Here is a 21828-nt window from a genome sequence, read left to right on the forward strand (position 1 = left end):
GCCGATAGAGGCAGCGCGGGAGCCGTGCCGGGTGCCTGACTGGCGTCTCAAGCGAAGCGGGGGGTTAATTAACCTCTCCGCTCGGGGAAATGAAGTTTCTGCAGGCGGCTGGGGCGGTGGTACCGCTCCTTCCTGCCGGGGCTCTCGCTCGCCGTGTGAAAGCCGGCCGGGCCGAGGCTCCCGCGGGGGGAGGCCGCCTCAGACAATGGGGTGCCAAGGGGGCTGCGCTTCCTGCTGAGCGGCGGCAGGAAAAGGCCTTTTTCCTCCACACCCTGAGAACGCCGATCCCGGTGCGAGACGGCGGCAGCGCTTTATTTCCGGCAGCAGAAGGAAGACGCGCCGCCAGCCTCCGCTACCGCACCGCTTTCCCTTCGCGGAGGGGTGCCGGGGCGGGGGTGCCGCCCCCGGGCAGGTGCCGCGCGGCCGAGCCCTGGGCGGCCGCAGCGTCCTCCGCCACGGCCCGAGCGACGCTGGCGGGTGCCGTCACGGCTCCGCTTGACGGCCGCCGGGCTGGGGCGCTGAGAAGCGGCGGCGGAGGCCGACCCGCGCCCCCCGCCCGGTTTCCGGCGAGCGGCTCCGCCGGCCCGGCCGGGCTCCTCCCTTCTTCCCCGCCCGCCCCCGGCAGCTCGGCGCTCCCGCCGCCTCCAGGTGGGGCGGGCCCCCGCGGCGGCAGCCCTCCGGCCGCGGTTGCTGCCCGCTGTGGGGGACGGGACGGGGTGTGGCGGTGCCGCCCGCCCCGCTCTGCTCCCCGCGGGTGTGAAGGAGGGGCGCGGCGGCGGGCGCAGCGCTCTCACGGCGGCCGCCTTTCCCCCACGGAGCCTGGTGGGGCCGGGCCGTGCGCGCCCCACCCCGCACAGCCGCCAGCTGCCGCGGCGGCATGAGGCTTAAGGCCGTCGGCGAGCGCGTAACAGGAGGAACGGCCGGTCCCATGGGCCGCGGGGCTCCCCGGGCCCGACGGGTCTGAGGTGAGATGAGGTGCGGTGCCCGCCGCGACCTCGGGGCGTGGGGTGAGGGCCGCCGGGGGGTGGCTCAGGCGGGGCAGGATGGCGCAGCGGCGCCTCACGGGGCTCGCTGTCGGCCTGGCACCGGGTCCGGCGTGGGGCAGAGGCTGGGTCCAGCTCTGGGTCCGGTATGGACTTGGCACTAGCGCGGGCCTGGCACCGGGTGTCGGGCGCCTTCCCCAGGTGACTGATCCGTAGCCGGGGCCCAGGGGATAGGTAAGGGGCAACGCTGTTTTGGGGAGCAGGGCACTGCAGTGTTGGGATTGAGTGGGGATGGGGTGCGGTGTGATCTTCCCGGGATCCCCCCCACGCCCCGGGCTGTGTGCCATGGGGGAAGGGAAGTGCTGTCGTGCGGGCATCCGAGTACCCAGACGGGTCGGAAATGCTCTCGTGGTGTTGGAAAGTTGCTGTCATTGCTGTGACCATTTCTCAAGAAGCAGGACTGTGTTCTGAAGAAGTCTCCTTTCGCAGGACGTATTTAACCCAGCTTTTCACCCCTTACCTCCAGGTTTATGCACTCGGGAAATCTGAAGCAGTTCTTCGCAAACCAAACAGGTAAAACTACTTGTATTGTAGGAATATTGCTAAAGGCTTCAGTTGCAAGCAAGCATGCAAATTTTGGCGAATTATAATGCCAAAAAAGTTTTTTTAGATGTAGGCCAACCATTTTTTTTCTCAGGAAGTTTAATGGTTTAAAGCAGGGGTGTTTGATGAAGTGGCTGTATGATCAGAAAGGTATCTATCTGCTTTAGAGTGTATAGATACGTGTGGGCCTGTAGTTAAGTATATAACTCAGCAGTCAAAGTTTCTGTAACATGACGTTAACTACTAAAAACAAGCATCCTGAGACAGACTCTAGTTTGACCGTTTATTTGTGACTGCATAGTTTTCCTTCAGCTAATGATTAGTTTCTTCCGAAGTGGAAAATGTATTATTTTTATCCTTATTTTTAAAATAAAATTCCTCCTCTTCTCACCCCTGCCCCCCAATACTTCTACATTTTCTTCCTGCTGATTGGATATTATATGCTCTATACTTAGTTTCCACATTTGAACTCTCAGGATCCCTTGGGATTTGGCTAAAGTAAACACACCCATTTTAGTTTGACTGTGAGTTGGTAGTGCGTAATAACTCTCAATGACTAATGATTCAAAGATAATCCTGAGGTTCTACAGTCTAGTCTCTTAGTGAAAGTTTACTTTTCATAGGAAAAAGAAACCACCCCAGAAATACAAGTACAAATTCTTTGAGTATATGACTGACTTTGGCTGAATATTGTCTAGTATGCTTGAAATGTGCTGTGCTGCAGATATGTTAAGTGCCTTTTTTTTTTTTTTTTTTTTTACAAGTACAGAACTGATAGATTGCCATGTTCATGTTGCTTGTGTTTGGATTGCTACTGCAAGAAATTCTGGCTAATTCCCAAGCTGAAAATCTTACTGAATTCAAAAACGTTCCAGAAGAGCCGTTATATAGCTACAAAGCTATCAACTTGCCAGATGAGCATATTCCGTACTTTCTGCACAATAATCAGCATATTGCTGGCATCTGTAAGCAGGACTCTCATTGCCCATATAAAGTACGTTTGCTTTTGTTTGTTTGTTCTAATGTAATGTTTATTCTTGAAGTCATAGCAGTTAAAGATAGTGATGAATTGGTCTCCTTGCCAGTGCGTCGGTTTCATTGCAAATTGGAATTGTACAGGACTCTTCCTGAATCTGCTGCTGTCACAAGGTTGACCAAAAAAAGACTAGATTTGTAAAGTACCATTTCGCAAGAATTTTTTTCCACCTTCTTTTAGTTGTTACTGAGCTGAAATGATGATCTTAATCTGAATGACTCTTGCGCATGTGAAAGATGTTTGAATTAAGTATGGTTAGGAGTTTCTAGGCCTGTGATTTTTAGCATGCTGTGGAACTTTCGCGGAAGTGCCAAGAGTATAGGCAAATCAATGAAGTGCTCATTTAATCTTACTCTGTGGTTGTGTATAATTCATTCACCTGAAGCAGGGATGGTGAACCTGAGGATCTGGGCTGCGTGTGGCTCCAGAGCAATTCTAGTGTCTCTCAGGCTGGAGCTGCTTCGTAGAGCTGGAGGTGGGAGCTGTGCTCCCCCTTCTCTGGCTTTCTACAGCACTGCAGAAGTGGGTGTTCCTAGATCTGCCTGGGGAGCAGTGGTACACTCAGCCTGAGGCTTGGAGCGCTGTGCTTGGTGTGAGCTTAGCTTTGTGATTCATATCTGTCAGCGATATTAACATTTTGGAATCCTGCTCACTGGGTCGGGAAAAGTGGTTATCCTGGAACAGACGTGTTAAAGACAAGCATAATGTTGCTGTGCATGTGTGTCCTCTCTGAAGCCTCTGTGGTGCATAAAGAATCTGAGGGTTCTTTCTGAAACTCTGTTTGAAAACAGACCAAATCAAAAAGCTTTAATGCAAGATTTATTAGCAGGAGGTAGTTATAAGCTAACAACTAACTTAAGTTAGTTTTGTTGTTGTGTAATCTGATTCAGTTATTCTGTGTTACAGAAATACTTGAAGAAACTAAGATCCTGCTGGGGTTATGAGAAATCCTGCAAATCAGATCACAGGTTCAGTTATCCAGTGTGTGATTATGTTGAAACTGGATGGTAAGTTTCATTTTAAATGTATAAAGAACAGTACATGAAAAAAAAGGATAGTGCTCACTTTTAGATTAGCTGTGAAGTTAACATTATTGTGATAGAGTTTAAAGGGTGATTGTGGACATATGTGTATATATATGTGTGTATTTATAGATAACGTGTCTTTCAACATGATTTTAAAAATTTAACGTTTTAAGGAAGAATATACTGTTTGAAATGCTTCCTGCCACAATGTTTTCATTATTCTGATTTAGTCTTGAATTCAGATTCCTAAAATAACTCTGGATTTCCTTTCTTAGCTTTAAAACCAGAGGAAAAATGTTTAAAAAAAAAATTATACCCTTTTACGGGAGAATAGCTTTAAATTGCCATTGATGTTTTCACTTCCATGCAGCTGATAAGTTGCTTCCTGTTTTGCATCTTAAATGTCAATAAAGTAACTGTCTGACCCTTCTGTTCCACTTTCAGTGGAAAAAATGTTATCTGTTAAAGTTATTACTAGAACCGAACAATAGATCATGATTTTCTTCCTCTCTCCTTCATACATCAGGGCAAGTGACATTGAGACAGCCCAACAGATATTCTGGAAACAGGCTGACTTTGGTTACGTTCGAGAGAGGCTCAATGAAATGAAAACCCATTGTAAGCCTGCAGCAACAGTAGGTATTTCTGATAGATGCCGTACTTTTCACTTACATTTAAACATAATTCTTGTTATTGATAAAATCCTATTTGTTCTTTTCTTAACAGGGAGATTCATCTCTGACCTGTTCTCAGTACCTTCAGCATTGCAGAGCAACAAACTTGTACATTGATTTACGAACTGTAAAGAGAAACCACAACAGGTCTCTGATTTGCTTATGTTATAGTAAAATGAAGGGATGGCAGGGAAAAGGACTTTGAAATTTAACAAAACTGATGTGCTTGTTGTCGTGGGCTTTACTGCTGATCAGAGACTTGTTGCTGAAGTCCTGTTGAGATCTACACCTCTTGATTGCTGTCTGCTGCTGCTGTCAGCAGTACAGTTTATTTAAAAACTGAAGCTCTCAGTTTTATGGAATGATGGTGGGTGATTGAAATCCTCCCTTCTGGTGGAAGAGAGGAAGACTTTTCTGTGTCTTTGGTCACATCCTTTCTGTGTCTTCAGGTATATCCTTTCTTGATCAGGTGATGTGCAAAGTACAATTGTTTTTGTATGAGGCACTGAGAAGACCTTTCCTATGCTAGGGGCCTTGATACCAGAACCAGGAATTGTATTTTTTAGATACTTTGAGAGATTGGAACCTGGATCTCCCACATCCCAAATTAAAATGCTACATATTGGAAAACTGTAAAAAACCCATACCACTGATGCATTGCTCATTTTTCCTTCTGCCTTATCTTTGAAGTCAGTATCTTGGGGACCTGACTTGAAAAGAGCTGGTTCACAACTGTGATGCTGATACCCTTCAGAATGGGTTTTGTCATCTTCTCAGCCTATCCTAAAAGCTAATTTAGATGTTTGGCAGTCTTCTGGTTTTGCACCTCACTCTTTGTATGTTGTATAAAATTCTTGGGTTACTAACTGGGTTGTGAAATCTGAGGTGAATTTCAGTGAGAAATTGTTATTAAAAACAAAAAACTCAACTCATGATGCTCCTGTAAGTAATCATCTAGCAAAATCTAACTAAATTACTCATTTGGGTATGTGAAAATGATTCCTAATAACATTCTGGGTGGGTTAGTGCTGTTTTCTAAATTGATGTGTAGAACTCCAAGGACATCACAATCTTTGTTTGGGAATTGTGGGAAATGCTTGATTTATGCTGAAGAAAATACTCAGGTTTTAAATATATATGAAGTACCTTGCTGAATGGAGATTAACTAGCACTGGCTTAAGTAGGTAATGGAGATTGCAGAGTGCTTGTAGTACTGTTGCACAAAAGCTGATAGACTTTTATTAATTTGCATTAGATTCAAAGAAGACTTTTTCCAGAAGGGAGAAATTGGAGGTCATTGCACCCTCGATGTTGAAGCGTTTTTGGCTGAAGGTCAGCGCAAGAGCCCTCTGCAGTCTTGGTAAGAATCACTTGTCGAGGCTGCTTCCAAGTTCACTTACTAATTCCTTTTTATTTTTTTCATTGACACTAGCAGCTGTGTGTAGGGCATTTCATACTGAGGAAATAGTTGCTCCTTTCTAAGGTCAGTTAAAGATTTCATATAAGATACCTCTGGTAATTACATCTATGCAGAATGTTCTGAACTATGCTATGTGTGTTTGTGTCCTGGCTAATTTACACCAGCAAAAGATCTGAAAATAGCTTGTAATTTGAAGTTCTCACCTTCAGGTGATTTCTGGACAAGGTGCTGGTTGTATGCCTGTCTTTAGCAATTGTGGTAGGTTGACCCAGGCTGGGTGCCAGGTGCCCCCCAAAGCCACGCTGTTACTCCAGGTGTCCCCCAAAGCTGCGCTGTCACTCCCCTCCTCAGCTGGACAGGGGAGAGAAAAATACAACAAAAGGCGTGTCGGTCGAGACAAGGACAGGGAGAGATTGCTCACCGGTTACTGTCATGGGCAAAACAGATGCGACTTGGGAAGAGTTTAATTTATTACCAATCAAATCAGAGTAGGATAATGAGAAATAAAAACAAATCTTAGAAACACCTCCCCCACCACTCCTTTCTTCCTGGGCTTAACTTCACTCCTGATATTTCTCTACCTCCTCCCCATCAGTGGCACAGGGGGACGGGGAATGGGGGTTGCGGTCAGTTTGTCACACATTGTTTCTGCCGCTTCTTCCTCCTCAAGGGGAGGACTCCTCCACACTCTTCCCCTGCTCCAGCGTGGGGTCCTTCCCACGGGAGACAGTCCTCTGCAGACTTCTCCAACGTGAGTCCTTCCCACGGGCTGCAGTTCTTCACGAACTACTCCAGCTCGGGTCCTTTCCACGGGGTGCAGACCTTCAGGAGCAGACTGCTCCAGCGTGGGTCCCCCACAGGGTCACAAGTCCTGCCAGCAAACCTGCTCTGGCGTGGGCTCCTCTCTCCACAGGTCCTGCCAGGAGCTTGCTCCAGCACAGGCTTCCCATGGGGTCACAGCCTCCTTCAGGTGCCTCCACCTGCTCTGGCGTGGGGTCCTCCATGGGCTGCAGGTGGAATCTCTGCTCCCCATCATCCTCAATGGGCTGCAGGGGGACAGCCTGCCTCACCATGGTCTTTTCCACAGGCTGCAGGGGAATCTTTGCTCCAGCGCCTGGATCACCTCCTCCCCCTCCTTCTGCACTGACCTTGGTGTCTGCCAGGGTCTTTCCCATCTTCTCACTCCTCTCTCTGCTGCTGTTTCTGCACAGGTGGCTTTTTTCCCCTTCTTAACTATGTTGTCCCAGAGGCAGTATCACCATCACTGATGGGCTCAGCCGTGACCAGCAGTGGGGTCTGTCTTGGAACCAGCAGGCATTGGCTCTGTGGGACACTGTGGAAGCTTCTAGCAGCTTCTCACAGCAGCCACCCCTGTACCCCCCTGCTACCAAAACCTTGCCAGGCAAGCCCAATACAGCAATGCAGATCAAGTGGATAGACCCATAGATCTAGGCTCTGAGGCTCTTTGTTACATCTCTACTGCCTTGATTTGTAGATCAAAGATGCTGTTTGCTCCCGAGATCAAAGGCGGTGTTTAACCTCTGGAAGCTCATAACCTGAAGAACCTTCCATTACAATTTAAAATCATTTTAATTGTCAGACTCTTATCAGTTTTCAGCAGTCCTGCTAAATCAAATGGACTGAATGAACAGTTACAAAATCTTAGACATATGAAGCACATTTGTTTAAGTGTGTTAATGGTATACCATGTCCTGTGCAATTGAATCTTTGTAGGTTTGCAGAACTCCAGACATTTACTGCATTAAACTTCAGGCCCCTGGAAGATGAGAAGTGTGATCTTGTTATTGAAAAGCCAACGTACTTCATGAAATTAGATGCAGGTAATTGGTATCTTTAGTTTGTTTTATCCTACAGTACTGCAGTAAAAAGACCCCATGTCCAACTTGCCCATCTACATGATGCCTTTGTGATTGTCAAGTTCACTTGTAATATAGTTTTATTTTTGAAAAATGATGTGACTTTTAAATTTCTTTTTCCTGTAGTCCCACTGATGAACTTGGAAACTTAGATTTAAACCTTACATTTTGCCACAGAAGATAAATAAATCAATCAGAAAAATTTTCCTGCCACTTGTGTTGCACAATCATTGACTCTTACACTGTGTTTTGTCGGAGTCTTTGACTTTGTGCCAAAGAGTATTCTGTACAGAGTCTTTGATCTTGGCTGTGTTTCTGGATGACAGTTTTTATACCATGAAACACAAGGTATGTGTATATGTGTCTTGTGGTACGTGTTCAGTAATTGAGGATTCTACGTGTATTGAATGATATGGAAGAGGAAGCGGTATTCAAATACAATGTTCAAGCCAATAAGTTTTGTTAGTTGATTAAAATACTTCCCCTCACCCACCCCAGAAAAGCCAAAACATACAAAACTAACACAGGGTTGTGTTTAATCTTAAAGTTTGAAATTTAGGTGAAAAGTTACCACAAGAAGAAATTAGCACTCTTATTACAGAGAGCTGTGGTGAATGCTATGCAGCACTATACCAAAATTAATGAGCAGGCAGCACCCAGGCATCTTTAGGAATCAGCCAGTGGTATCTCACATGTTTTGAAGTTCACCAACTTTTTTGTTCATGCAGCATATTTTTCAGACAAATGTTAATGAAAGGGGGTGTTCAGGTTGTAGACATACAAACAATCTGCTGTTGTTTAAACTGAATAGTTGTCTGCTGTGTTCTACCCTGTGACATACTGCAGCTGTAAACTGAATTGCCCCTGTTCCCCTGCAGGGCAGTATCTTGTATTCAAAGCAAAGTTGTTGCAGGCCCCTGAACAGTTACCGTGGAAGAGTTTGCTGTGCTGTCAGTTTGTACCTTTGAGCGGGGTGGTCTAGCTGTGGCTCAGGAGGTGATTTTGTCCAGCTCCTTTGTTTTAGGGGAGAAGGGGGAAAATTAGAGTTTGAGCAGTATAGGAAGCCTAACAGCTAGTCCCTATCAAGCAGCTCTTTTTGGTCGGAAACTTAGAAACGGGCTGTGTGCACGTGGTTCCAAACCTGGGACCTTCACTAGCAAGGAAACTGGACTACGTTACCTCCTTTGTTTCACAGTAGTTTTTTATGTGCCGTGGTCTTAAGGTAGTAGCTTAAGATACCACGAATGAACAAAAATGCTCTGAGGAAAAAACCTGAGGAATTACTTGGGCTTTGGCTCATGTGCAGGTACAAGTTCTGTCTTGCAGTCCTGCAGACAGAGCTTCCCTTAACCCAAATAAAGCAGAACTAAGATCAGTGCTGAAGGCCTGTTTTTAATGTTTCCTTTATGTCTGAGTAGCTATTGTTAAAGCAGTAGTTGCTTTCGTATACTTCAGAAAGCAGCTGCAGACTGTAATGAGAAATAACACATGAAGCTTATCTTTTTCTTATGCTGTCTTTTGGCTGCTCTTCTAACTTCTCTGAACTTTTTGAAAAACACGTTTTACTTCAGATTTCTTACCTTGATTCCTTCCCTTTAAAGTTTATTTTCTTAGGGGTATATAAGTAGTATTCAGTCAGAAGCAGGGGAAACTAATATAAAATGCAGGATACTACTAAGGAAAAACTGCATGAACCAATAAAACGTGGAGCGAGTAATGTAGTATTTTGCTAACAATTCTTTCTTTCTCAGGTGTTAATATGTACCATCACTTCTGTGATTTCGTCAATCTTTACATTACACAGCATATAAATAATTCCTTCAGTACCGATGTCAACATAGTCATGTGGGACACCGTAAGTCTGCTGTGCTTTTAAACTATTTGTAATGGGTTGTATTTCTGCTTTAGAGCGACTCTGAAGCTTTCAGTAGCCGATCCTTAGCTTTCTTGTGGGCTTAGCCGTGTGGAACTGATACGTTTTTGGATCTTGTTAATACAGGTCTATGAACAATAGTTAGGTAACATATTTTCTACAAGAAACCACATGCTCTTTGAACACTACTCCATAGCCCATCATTTGTTAGTACATAATTACGCCTTTTTTTTTGGTGTGACCTGAAAAGTAACATGATCAGTATTTCTAATATGTGGCATTTGAACATTTCATGCTGTTTTCTGTAGACTTTTTTTCCCTGAGAATATTGAAGTAGATTTACTCAGAACTGTTTCTGCTATATTTAAAAAGAAATGCAGCCTTGCATCTGTCTAAATCAGTAATATGCAGCCTGTAATAAAGAAAACAACTAAATTAAATCCTTTTATATATACATAATCTCAAAACAGGGTCTAATACTTAATTCCTTTAAATTGCCTTCTTGCGGTTACTTCTCTCAATCACCTCTTAGAATGCCACGGTGACATATAAAACAAGTTTTTAAGTGGGGTTATTTCTGCTGTACTGCTGAGTTGAAACTGTGACTGGTTTTAAGAGTAATATTAGTTTTACTGGCCAGTGTTTAAGTTGTGTACGAGAGTGTTAAATGAAACAGTGAAAAAATAGGCAATTTGTGACATGCCAGATAACATTTATAATCAGATCCAGAAATAACAGAGTTCTTGACTATGATATTGTCCCACGCCTGTCTTGTTCTCATAAAATACTGGGTTTTCTTATGGTGTATTTACTGCTAGGAAAACTAATATTCAATAGAGAACTGCAAATATCCACTTCTTGCTATTTAATGAGAAACCTCTTTCGCTAGAAGAGACCCTTTTTTCTAGTTCTCTTACATTTTGAAAGCTAAAATAAATGCACCTGCCAGAAAAGCAAGCTCTCTAGATGTTATACAGGGACCTGTTAATCCAGCTCTGATGACTTTCTGAAAAGATTAGATGTGTCAGACAGCACCATAAATAATTTGGAAAAGCAACTATTTTTCTTATATCGCATTATTGAATCAAATAATTCTTTCAAATGTACCATTCAAAGTAAGTACTGTCACAGTACTATCATTTTAAATGTCTTAACTGCTCAGTCTGCTTGAGTTCATTACCATGTACAACCAGATGATGGCACCAACTAACTGCTGATGGACTGTGTGCGCTGATTGAAAGATGGACTTGAGCTTATTATTCATTCTCTTTTTTTTTTTCCTGGATGTAATTAGATTTGGTCATACTTTCTAGCTACTGTAGAATTAGTGCACTGTTCTTATTAAACAGTGATGCCCTTAGATGTAAATTAAACAAAGCAGAAAATGAGTAGGAAATCCACTGGGTGTTGATTTGCAGACTGTCTCTGCAAATGCAGGAAAGCAATGTTTATAAAGCATTTTTAAGGAGAGCAGATAGGGTTAAAAAGTAGTACTTACAGCTTTGAAGATCAGTTCTCTGCTTCTAATCTGGAAGAGCAGTTCTTGTAAGACAGATGGCCAGAAAGTAGTATGGATTGTAAAATTCATTAAAACGTAATGGCAGAAGAAGGGGCAGGAAGCCCCCCGTCAGCTGAAGGAAATCTGGTGCCCTTTAGATTCTTTTACATTTCACTAGATGTCTGCTCTCTTCTGCAGCTATTTGTAGTCTTATCCTCAAATTTCTTGTTGAGGATATTTCCACATAACTTTCCAAGCAGCCTGAACCAGCTCCAGAGTTGAAAGGAAGCTTTAAGCAAGAATCTGTACCAGGGCTACTGAGGTCATATTTAATTGCATGCAAAGAGCAAGAGATGTTGACTCTTAGGAAATGTGTAGGAAATGTTACAAATTTCAAGACAAGAGTCCCTGCTCCTAGGCCAATGTTGTTGGGAGTAGGTGGTTCTTAAAAGGTTCCACAGCGCATTGCTGCAAAGGGGGAAGTTTTATACTGCCCTGTAGAGAAACTTCTTGGTAGCTTGTCAAAGTAATGCAAAACATAGTTTCCTGGCTGTTTCTTTCATCAAATCAGATCATTGCCTTCAATTTGTGGTACAAGCGACCATCCCAAAACAGAGGCAAATGTGAAACAGGCTTGTTGTGACTTTTTACTTCAAATGTTACTGCTGCACTTGAATTCCCAGGTGGTTTTTAGTCTCAGGAGTTGAGGTTCATACATTCTACCATCCCTATGTTTTTGTTACTTCACATTTAACTTGTGTTCTGTTGTCTCTGGGGAAAGTAATAGGTACTCCTTGCTCCTAACTCAGAAATTCTAATCTGCTGCTGAAGAACTTGTCTAGATTGCTGATTTCTGGCATGGTTTTATTAAAAATTAAATACTTGACAGGTAATTTGAGTTAACTGCAATTGTAAACACCGGGTTTGACGTTCTGTAATGTCTGTGTTCTGTGCTAGGCTGTCTTAGGTCCCATGGTGGTGATGCACATATTAACTGTGTGTTAAAACTTGTATATAGAACTTATAAATCACGAAGAGAGTTTTTATATGCATTTGTGTAATCATTATGCCATTGTAGTTTTTTTTCCCTTCCTTCTAGAGCTCATATGGCTATGGTGACCTGTTCCATGAGACATGGAAGGCATTTACTAACTATGAAATAATACACTTGAAAACCTTTGACTCTAAAAGGGTATGGAATTTTATATTTTGTTTTAATTCATATTCACTAGGTAACAAATATGACAGTTTCTCAAGCTGCTTCTGGATATGGGTGTTTCAGAGGAAAGTATTAATACTTTCCATGCATGTTTAATTTGTGTAATATGAGTATTCCACCTTACAAACAAGAGACAGAGCTGTAACCTAATTCCATGACATGTCTAAGCTTTGTATAGATGGACCTAACTTTTACATCTTCTGAGAGGTGATGTTTCTGTATTGGTTTCACTTGTGCAGGACCTACTACTGAAGTTAAGGGTTTTCAAATGTTTAAGTATCCTGATTCCTACTGAGGTGTTTATCTTCCCTTGCAACTGTTAGTATACCTGCTGCTTATCATTAAAAAAGTTTTTACTCCTACCAAAAAATGTACCCATTCATTCAGAGTCTCTTAAATCCCTTAAAGCCTGTCTCAAACTCTCTGCTCTTCAACTGGTTTTCTTCTATTTAGTTCATGTTTGTTCTGCTTTTGGGGTGGGTTTTTTTACCTCTTCCCATGCTTGCATCTTTAGCATCCTAAGTGAGAGCTCTTATTGTCTTTGTTCTATTCATTTGCACAGTCAAGGAAGTGAGGATGTTCTTGACAGTAGCATGTAATTGCTAGCTCTTTATAAGCAGTGATCCCACTGAATGAGCACGGGATGTGCCAGCGGAAGGTAGCAGTGCAGTGTAACTTCTTGTGATCTTCCTTTGCAGGTATGCTTTAAAGAAGCAGTCTTCTCATTACTGCCTCGAATGCGATATGGCTTGTTTTATAACACACCATTGGTGAGTCCTTTTTATCCATCTGCTGCGTTAACTAGATGTGTGTGTGACTGTAAAAAATGTGAGCTGGTGAATTTCTCAAATATCTAGCTGAGTTGTTATGAAATGTACCGCATTGAAGGTCTATGCAACTCCAAATGAAATGATCTTCCTTAAAGATTAGGATTTTGAAGTTACTTTAGCTGGTTGATAGTACCTGGTCGTGTGCACTCTCTGATGTCACAGCTCATGAGATGCATATTATTCCTTTTTAATGGGTGGGCACTGTGGACTTACTGGTATTTTTGCAGAGCACAAGAGCTTGTGCACTGACAGACTTTCCCGAGGGTATTGGCTCATGCATTCAGGCTGTAACACTGTAGAGACAGTTATATTTCTTTCTAAATGAAAGCACCTCTTGTATTGCAGTGAATAGTGACATGTTTGGCACAGTGCATGATACTAGACTATTGTTCCACAAGAATGGCAAAAGACTGATCTCAAAGAGAGGTTTTCAACAATTGCTTTTTTAATTTCAGATTTCTGGCTGTCACAGTACAGGACTATTTAGAGCATTTTCTCAGCATGTGTTACACAGATTAAATATCACACAAGAAGGACCCAAGGTATGATAACTGAATAATAAAGTTGTAATATGGAGCTGATGGCTCTTACCAGAGAAACAGCATTAGCAAGCTGGACCCAGTGGGGAATAAGGGCACATCGTGCACTTTCTGTCCTTTCCTGTGATGCTAGGGATTTTTTCCAGTAAGTCAGCCTGTTCTATAGAGACCTTCAGCAACCTTGTGTATGGTTGTGAAAGTTGTTGTCTTATTTCCGTAGGACAGACTTTAGAATGTCCTCCTTCTGACCCTAGGATCTCTTCCTCGTCTCTGTTCTCTGTGCTCAAGGCCTTTGTGTCCTTCCTAGTTAAGCAAGGTACATGGTGCATGGTCTCTTCTGGAGCCTGCTGACAAGGTGCTGTCCTCGGGTCCAGCAGAGGGGATCCCACAGAGCAATGCAGTGAGCTTGCTCTTTGTTGATCCTCATAGGTACTGCTGAGCTCAGATCAGAGGAGGAAATGATTGAATCTGGTTCTTCCGATCCCTGCCCAGTACCATCTGTCTGGCTCTGGGCTTCTCTGTTGTACACACTGGTAGTTTTTGCAAATTGTTGCAATGGCTGCATTGATGGATATGGCAGTTCTGGGCTTCTTGAAGTATTTGCTAGAGAGTAGCCTACATATTATCGCTGAGGGGCACGCATTCAAAGCACTGCACAGGCATTTAGTTATGCTTCTCCTGCTGACACTAATGGGAGTCATGCAGTTAAATCTCTTTATTTCACTTGGAACACTTAGCCCTGTGAGTCCAATTAATTTAAAGAGGTAAAAGGAGGAACTGTTATAGAAGTAAAATATTTTTTTCCAAGGATCTTGTGCCCAAGCCATCCTGAAAGCTGCTTTCCTGCTTTTAAAAACTGCCATATAATGTGAAATACAAAGGCTCTTTTGTATTGAATAAAATAAATCTTTCAGAAAATGTTTTATTCTTTGTTAATAGTCAGACTTTCACGAAGTTTTTGACGCATTTAATCTGTTGGAAAATACGATGTGAATTTTAAGGTGGTTACATCATCTACTACATGGGGAAGGAACATACTTAGTTGCTCAAATAATTACCAAAAGTAAATATGGAAATGTTTGGGGTGGTTTTTTGTGAGGTCTGCCTCATAGCTAATACACTGCTGCTGCTTTCTTTTTAGGATGGGAAAATTCGAGTCACAATACTTGCACGCAGTACAGATTACCGGAAAATATTAAACCAGAATGAGGTGTGGTCTTTTTTATTTTTAAAACAAATTTATCAGAAGTTAAATTTTGCTCATTGAATTGATGTTTTTCAGGTACAGCCAAGACATCTATCTACTGACAAATCTTGGACAAATATGTTCAGTGCTAATATTAATTTCCTCTAATAGGTCTTCTAGCCAGTCTCCATTTCTGCACACCAGACACTGAACCTTGCTGTCCTTTTTAAATATCCAATGGAAGACTACAGATGTAATACTAAAAGTATTTCCTCTTAACAAACAGACACTGCAGAGCTTCTGATAAAATTAAATTATTTCACTTTCAGATTATCTCCTTTATTTCTGGCATCCCCAGTGTTGAAGACTAACAAAAACCTTTGTTATGCTTGCAGATTAAAATGCATAAGCTATGGTATCTGAGTACACGCATTCAAAACTTAATGAATTTTCATATTGATTCACATATTTGAATCATGCAACTTAGTGGATTTACAGTGTAGCTTCTCTTGTGCTAAAATGATAATATCTAATGTTTTCATACCTGTCTTCATTCTTAGCTGTTAGTGCCTGACAAAAATGAATTGGCATTATCATCCCCACCTTATGTAGGGAGAAACTGAGGCTTGTTTGGTGCCATAGCTCAGTGGCAGAATAGACAGAGTACAGATGGCTGAATTCATGCCGTATCTGCTGGACTGTCCACAGTGCATGCCTACGCTGCTACATATAGTGTGTTTTCTGATAATGAGCACATGACAGAAAGGGAGAAGTTAGTCTCATCTTTACTACACTTTTCTAAAAGAAAATGCTTGGCTCTTTCTGTCCTGCTGGCTATGGATTTGAGACTTGGAAAAAGCCCTTGTAGGTTAGAAGCTCAGGCTCTAACCTGGTTTCACTTCTCAAGTGAGTAGGAGTCTGACCTAGAAAGGTATTTTTGAAAATCCTTCTAGCTACTGATTTTCTTCCTTAGGTATTGGAATATCTTCTGGAAATCCAACCACATCTTCCCACTATTCTGGGCAAAACTCCTACTAGTTTGAGTCGTTTAGGATTGGGTCCTGGAGCATGTAAAAGTCAACAGTAGTCTCTGTGAGAGTGCAGGAGATGTGAGTCTCCTCTCCAGGGGTTGCTCTGCCAGGAATAATATATCTATCTTTGGTGGGAAGGCACTGCTCCTGTATATGGCAGTGACAGTATGTTCTGTCTCATTGTAGTTCCCTGGTGGGGAGGAGGAGTGTGTAAAATGGTCAGAAGTGCAGGGGAGGGATTAAAGGAGAACACCAAATCATTGTCTTTTTATTATCTTCCTTAGCTTGTGAATGCTTTGAAAACAATATCGACGTTGGAGGTCAAAGTGGTAGACTACAAATACAAGTACGTAAGTTGAAAGAAGAAACTAGTGTGATCTTGTGCTGCCTCTGGCTAGTGAAAGCTGTTTGCCGGCAAAGCTATGCATGCCCCAGTGTCTAACCTTTGCAAAATCCAAGAACTGGTAAAGAAGGAAGAATGTTATTCAGAGGAGTGGTGGTGGTTAGAGCTAGTTAAACACTCCCATCCTACGATTAGGAATGAATCTCTAGAGTTAGTGGGCTCAGGTTAAAGCTGCTATATGATGAGTAAGTTTTGAAATCACTTTTCTTTCTGTTTCCTCCCCTCCCCCAAAACCAGCTGTGTTCCCATCACCCTTTTGGATTTGCTAATGCTCTGCAGTAACTGTGGGTCAAAAAGGATTTCTCTTGTGTGATGCTAGTGTCTTATTTTGTATGATCCTTAGTTTAGTAATGAGTAATAACTCAGCTTATTTGCTGCTCTGGTGGCCCCTGAAGACACCACTCAAGGTCAGTTTGTGGTGCCCAGGTGTAGTAGGCACTGTGCCAGTAAGAAATGGCTTGAAGAAAAAGTTCCTAAGTTGTATATGCCTGTGCCGAATGACAGCAGCTCCCATCTACTCAATGGTGCTGTCATGCATCATGCAGGAAGAGTGAGAAACTGAAGCAGCAATGAGAGATCAGTGTTTGACCAAAGCAGAGACAGTGTGAGGAAGTCCAGGTGCTGCCACTTCTCCTGTCAATGAAAGGCCTTGAGCAGTGTAATAGAAGAGAGGGTGGATACCCTTGAGAGGGCATCTGGACCCTCCCACAGAAAGCATGACCGAGTGGTACTTCCACAATCCCCATGTTTGTCGAAACTCTTTGTAGTACTGTTCAGCATCATACATTTTCACAGCTATCCTACAATTAAGTATCTTTAGTCCATTCTGTCCTTGTCTGCTTGGGGAACACCTGGGTTTTTAAAGAAAATACTTTATTTGGAGCTTACAATCAAAGGATGGGAGAGAGTGTCAGTTCCAGGAGCTGAAAAAAGCCTGGTCTCATTTTTGCTTGATGCCCTACACATAAGTTCAGGTTGGATATCTGCATCTTTAGGTGGGAATTGCACACTTCTACATTATATTAAAACCAGTGTAGTTCTTTTATGTTGTTTGGCTTTTTTTAAAGCAAGTGATGCCTTTTTTTTTAAAGGGCAAGTAAAAAAACTCCAAACTTACAAAAACTTTAACTTGGAAAAAAAAAAATATTAAATTTTTGGCACAGACTCTTGTGGAGTTTTGAAACCTGTCTGCGTTTCTTTTAATTCCATGCTGAGTTATTGCATTTGTGATTCTTAGTATTGTTCCTTGAAAAATCAATTCTCTCTTTCAATATTCCCTTAAGTTAATTTTGCGCTTTCTACATGTAACTAATTCTTGTTGAGATGGATAGGCGTGCCAGGTCACCATTTTTGTTCTTTTGTCTGCAGGGAACTTAAATTTTCAGAGCAATTGAGAATTACCCACAACTCTGATATATTCATTGGGATGCATGGAGCTGGACTTACTCATTTGCTCTTTCTACCAGACTGGGCTGTTGTTTTTGAACTGTAAGTCTGGTTCTCTCTTTCCCCTCTATTATACGCACAACTCCTAATGTCTCTTCATATGTGTTAATGAAGCACTCTGCCTTGCTAGTATTTGGCTATGAATGTTTGTCTTGCATCCTCGTCTAGACTTCATTTTTGGCAGTCTTTTCTTCTGGGAATCAGAAGCAAGGAAGCTTTCTTTATAAAAGTTAGTGTAACTATATCGTACAGGTTTAGGCTGTGATTTCTTAAGATGCTGTGGTATAAATAAAATGCAGCCTGGTCAACAATTGCTTGCCTGACTGGTCAGATTCTGCCTGGTGAGTCTGAGACCTAATGGTATTTTGGTGATCCAGGTGAATCGATGACTTAAGATGCATGTCCAGGGTGTTAAAGATCCCCCTGAAGGTTATTTATATACTCTTCTCTATGCACAGGGCATGAGCAACAGCTTGTATGTCATTCTGATTTACCTGAATTTCTCTAGTAACTTCCTTTTAAACATATTTTGTCACAAAATATGGTTGTTAATAGACACTCCAGTTCTATAGAGCTAAACAAAAATGCAGCACATTTCTCAGAAGAGCACTGAATTCTTCATCATGTGAAAATCTGCTTAAAGTCCCTGCTGTGGGAAGGCTGTGGAGCTGATGCTTTGCAGCATAACCTTGGCTTGAGAGTATTTTGTCCAGTCTCCAAATAAGTTCAGAAACCCAGGGTTTTTTCACATGTCCAAGAGCTGCTGCAGCTGGACAGGGACATGTCTGACATGCTGATGTGCCTCAAACTATCTCCTAGGCCATGTCTTAAGAACAGATGGTAGCCCTTGCTGTTTTCAGTGGAGTAGAATTTGTCCATGGTTTCGGTACCTTAGAACTGGACAACAAACGTTTTAGCCTGAAGTTTTGTGGCGTTTTTTCCCCCACACTCCATTTCACCCCGGTAAACTTCAGCACAGTTTCTGTGGGTAAATATGATTTTTCTGCCTGCCCCTAGGTACAATTGTGAAGACGAACGTTGTTACCTGGATTTGGCAAGACTGAGAGGCATTCACTACATCACCTGGCGAAAAAGGAATAAAGTATTCCCTCAAGATCAGGTAATGATGGCCACTGCTGGAAGGGTGGGGTGCTATCCCTTGAAGCATTTAAAGGTTAGCTTGTTTTACCTATCTGTGTTCTGATATTTGAAATATGATTTTCATCCTTTAGACCAAATTAACCTCCCTGTTGTGATTAAGAAATCATTTGATAGTAATGGCTGAGGGAAGAAGAGAAATGAAATTAATTGGCCATTAATTCAAGGTGTCCATAGCATTGCAGTTATGCAGTTACTTTGCTGACTCTTTTGCCTCAGAGCAGATCAGTGGATCAGAAATAATAAATTAAAACTGCAGATGCTTAATTTTTTTCTTGTTCTTTGAATGGAAGATGTATTTTTTTTTCTGTCTAAAAGGCCTTATTTCATTTTTCTAGGGACACCACCCAACACTGGGAGAACATCCAAAATTTACAAACTACTCCTTTGATGTGGAAGAGTTTATGTACTTGGTGCTTCTGGCTACAAATCATGTTTCACAGCATTCCAAGTGGCCATTTAGGGTAAAACATGATGAATTCTAAATTAGACTTCTGACTGAAATACTATTTTTAAATAATGCTCCATAAAAACATTGTAACAACATAAAGCAAAATGCTAGTGTGAAACACGTAAACCTCTACAAGGGAAATAATCCATTATTAACTTGTCAAACCACTTCTTAGCACCATACCTTATCTTTATAATCCCGCTCTTTAATTCTGGGAGTTTTCAATATGTAAAAACTACTTGTCAGAGCTCTTGTTTTTGCTTTCTGCACTGTCTTTTTGCATTCCAAATTCTAAAATACTTGCCTTTGTATAAAGATATGTCCATCCATTTCATGTATGATTTCCTGGGGTAGATACTAATTTTAAAATAATTTATGCCTACTATTATGTGAGGAAATGCTAGAGAACGGAGAGTGTTACAGCTTGGTTTCTCAGTATAGTCTCTCGGGGAATGAGTTGGACCTGTCAGTGCTCCGCAGTTCCTGTCTTTGAGAAGCTGGATGCTTTATACTATGGTCCTGTACCTGTAAGTAAAAATTAAAATAGGAATTGCCTTCCTATTGTAAGACACTGCCCAGGATGTCATGTGCAGCTGAGTTACATGACACAGTGGTTCCAGGATGGCTTTTTAGTTCCTTTTCATCACCATCCATGTCATTGCTGTGCTTGTCCCTGTATTGTTTCTAGGTTCGAAGATCTTCCTTTGTGTAATAGTGGTTGTAAGAATGAAGTGGTTAAGCGAGCTTTAACTTTTGTTGTTGGGTACAACAGATACCGCAGACTTCTATTTCAAGTTTAGAAATATTTTCAAGTTAGAGAGCAGTATGTCTGTGTTTTTGCATTTAAAAATAAACTTTGACTCTTCGTCCTTTAGTTTTAAATGCTAAAATATAACAGGTCTGCTCAGTAGGTTTAGTCAGTCTTTTATCTCAAAGCAGGCAAATCTTTTCCTAAGTGAATACTTAAAACATCAGATAATCTGGGTGTTTCCTACCCTTTCATATAAAACAGCACTCTGTAATGGAAAAAAAAAAAGCAAATTGGAATAAAACTTGAGTCTTTTTGAGGATGCTAAAGGGAATGGACTTACAGTCTTTTATGGCAAATGATAAGCTGTATAGGGTGTCTTTCAGCTGCAGCTGAAAGGAAATGAAATCATGAGGAACCTTGTTCTTGAAGTCATTAAAAGCCTGATCTATTAATATTCTTGTTTTCTCAAAATGTTGAAGAATCCATCTAGAAAACTTTTGAAATTCCTTCCAAAGCCACTAGTGCATAGCTGACTGTTTTCAGTGAAGGAAATACTAAACCAAAGCCGAGTTCTTTGTAAAATTCCTCCCAGAGCTGACATGTTGGTGCTAGTGTGGGGGGAAAGGGAGTAGTTGTGTTGTCTTTAAGTGTGGCCAGAAGGACGTGTGGAAGAATCAAGTTCAGTGAGATAAAACCCAGAGTTCTATGTTAAATTATGAATTTTTTGAGAACATATTCCCATGATAGACTTGCAGTATAATCACAGTCTCAGTGACTTGAAGCAGAGCATACATTTGTATGCAAAAGCAAGACAGTTACAGTAAATGTAAACATTTCACTGGTGTAATTGTAGATATTATTGACTTCCATTCTCCAACAGTCATAGGCAATTTCACGAAGTGTGGGTATGTTTACTGACCTGCCTGTACTGGTAAAGATGAGTTACTGTAAGCATAATTTTCATATAGATCTCTTGTGACCTTAAGCAGTTCATAGGAAAAGCTAGATATAGCTGTTACCTTAATATATCTTGTGTGTCTGGTGCAATTCTTAGCGTAGTGTGTTGTTTTACTGATGGATAAAACTGTTTTGCTTTAAAGAACCATAGAAGCAAAATTGCACTTCTTGACATGAGGGGGGAAATAAACCACCCACCCTTGAGAAATACCATTTCTTGTATTTGTTTGTGTTTGTGAATTGTTTGGGTTTGGGTTTTTTTTTAACCTTGTGGGATTTTTAAAAGAAAAAAATGTATAAAACTTAAGTCAGTAAAATGTGTGAGTTCAAATGAAACCACTTCAAAATAAAGACAACTTTCAACTATGAATTGTGCACATATATTTGGTATTTTTTTAATAAAGAGCTTTTTAATAAAAAAAATAGTGTAAAATTTTTGGGCACAATTTGCCAGGTTTTAGAGGCAAATGCTTTAAATACTGTTAATTGCATAGAGTCGTGTGCCTGTGCGTCTTCCTGGCATGACAACCTGATGTTCTGAGTTCCAAACTGATGCTCAGATTTATTTATCTGGGAATCTGTTGGAGATAACGCTGTCATCTTGCACTGATGGCTTTGTTGCCAGGCATTTTAAGGTTGGCTTGTGGAAAACATTTGTACATGTTTAACTTTTGCACTGCAGATGATGCTGTTGAAGCCGGTGGGCAGATGCAGGCACGTGTACAGAAGCGGCTGGTGAGGAGCTTCTCCTTCAAGCTGCGTTAGGACTCACTGAAACAAGTGGTCAAATGTACGCCTGAATGTGTGGGGAATTAATCCAAGGGCAAAATATCCTGCCAACGTTTGCCAATTTCAGCAAATTTGAGTG

General features: G+C 41.7%; 1 protein-coding gene across 3 annotated transcripts; it reads left to right on the plus strand.

The window, feature by feature from the left end:
- The first annotated feature begins 299 nt into the window (after positions 1-299).
- Positions 300-21330, plus strand: EOGT (EGF domain specific O-linked N-acetylglucosamine transferase). Of its 3 annotated transcripts, none has more exons than XM_054837805.1 (17): positions 300-975; positions 1510-1556; positions 2356-2580; positions 3529-3629; positions 4174-4282; positions 4374-4468; positions 5577-5681; positions 7476-7582; positions 9370-9473; positions 12089-12181; positions 12907-12978; positions 13494-13580; positions 14719-14787; positions 16079-16140; positions 17566-17685; positions 18661-18763; positions 19140-21330. In XM_054837805.1, the coding sequence occupies exons 3-17, from the start codon at positions 2371-2373 to the stop codon at positions 19284-19286; spliced, it is 1584 nt and encodes a 527-aa protein (XP_054693780.1). In that variant the 5' UTR covers positions 300-975; positions 1510-1556; positions 2356-2370; the 3' UTR covers positions 19287-21330. The 3 variants fall into 3 exon arrangements, with proteins under 3 accessions (XP_054693780.1, XP_054693781.1, XP_054693779.1); XM_054837806.1 differs by having other exon boundaries at positions 300-965; positions 1473-1556; XM_054837804.1 differs by having other exon boundaries at positions 301-965.
- The last annotated feature ends 498 nt before the right edge of the window (positions 21331-21828 follow it).

The sequence above is a fragment of the Grus americana genome, chromosome 11, assembly GCF_028858705.1.
Source record: "Grus americana isolate bGruAme1 chromosome 11, bGruAme1.mat, whole genome shotgun sequence".
NCBI lineage: Eukaryota > Metazoa > Chordata > Aves > Gruiformes > Gruidae > Grus > Grus americana.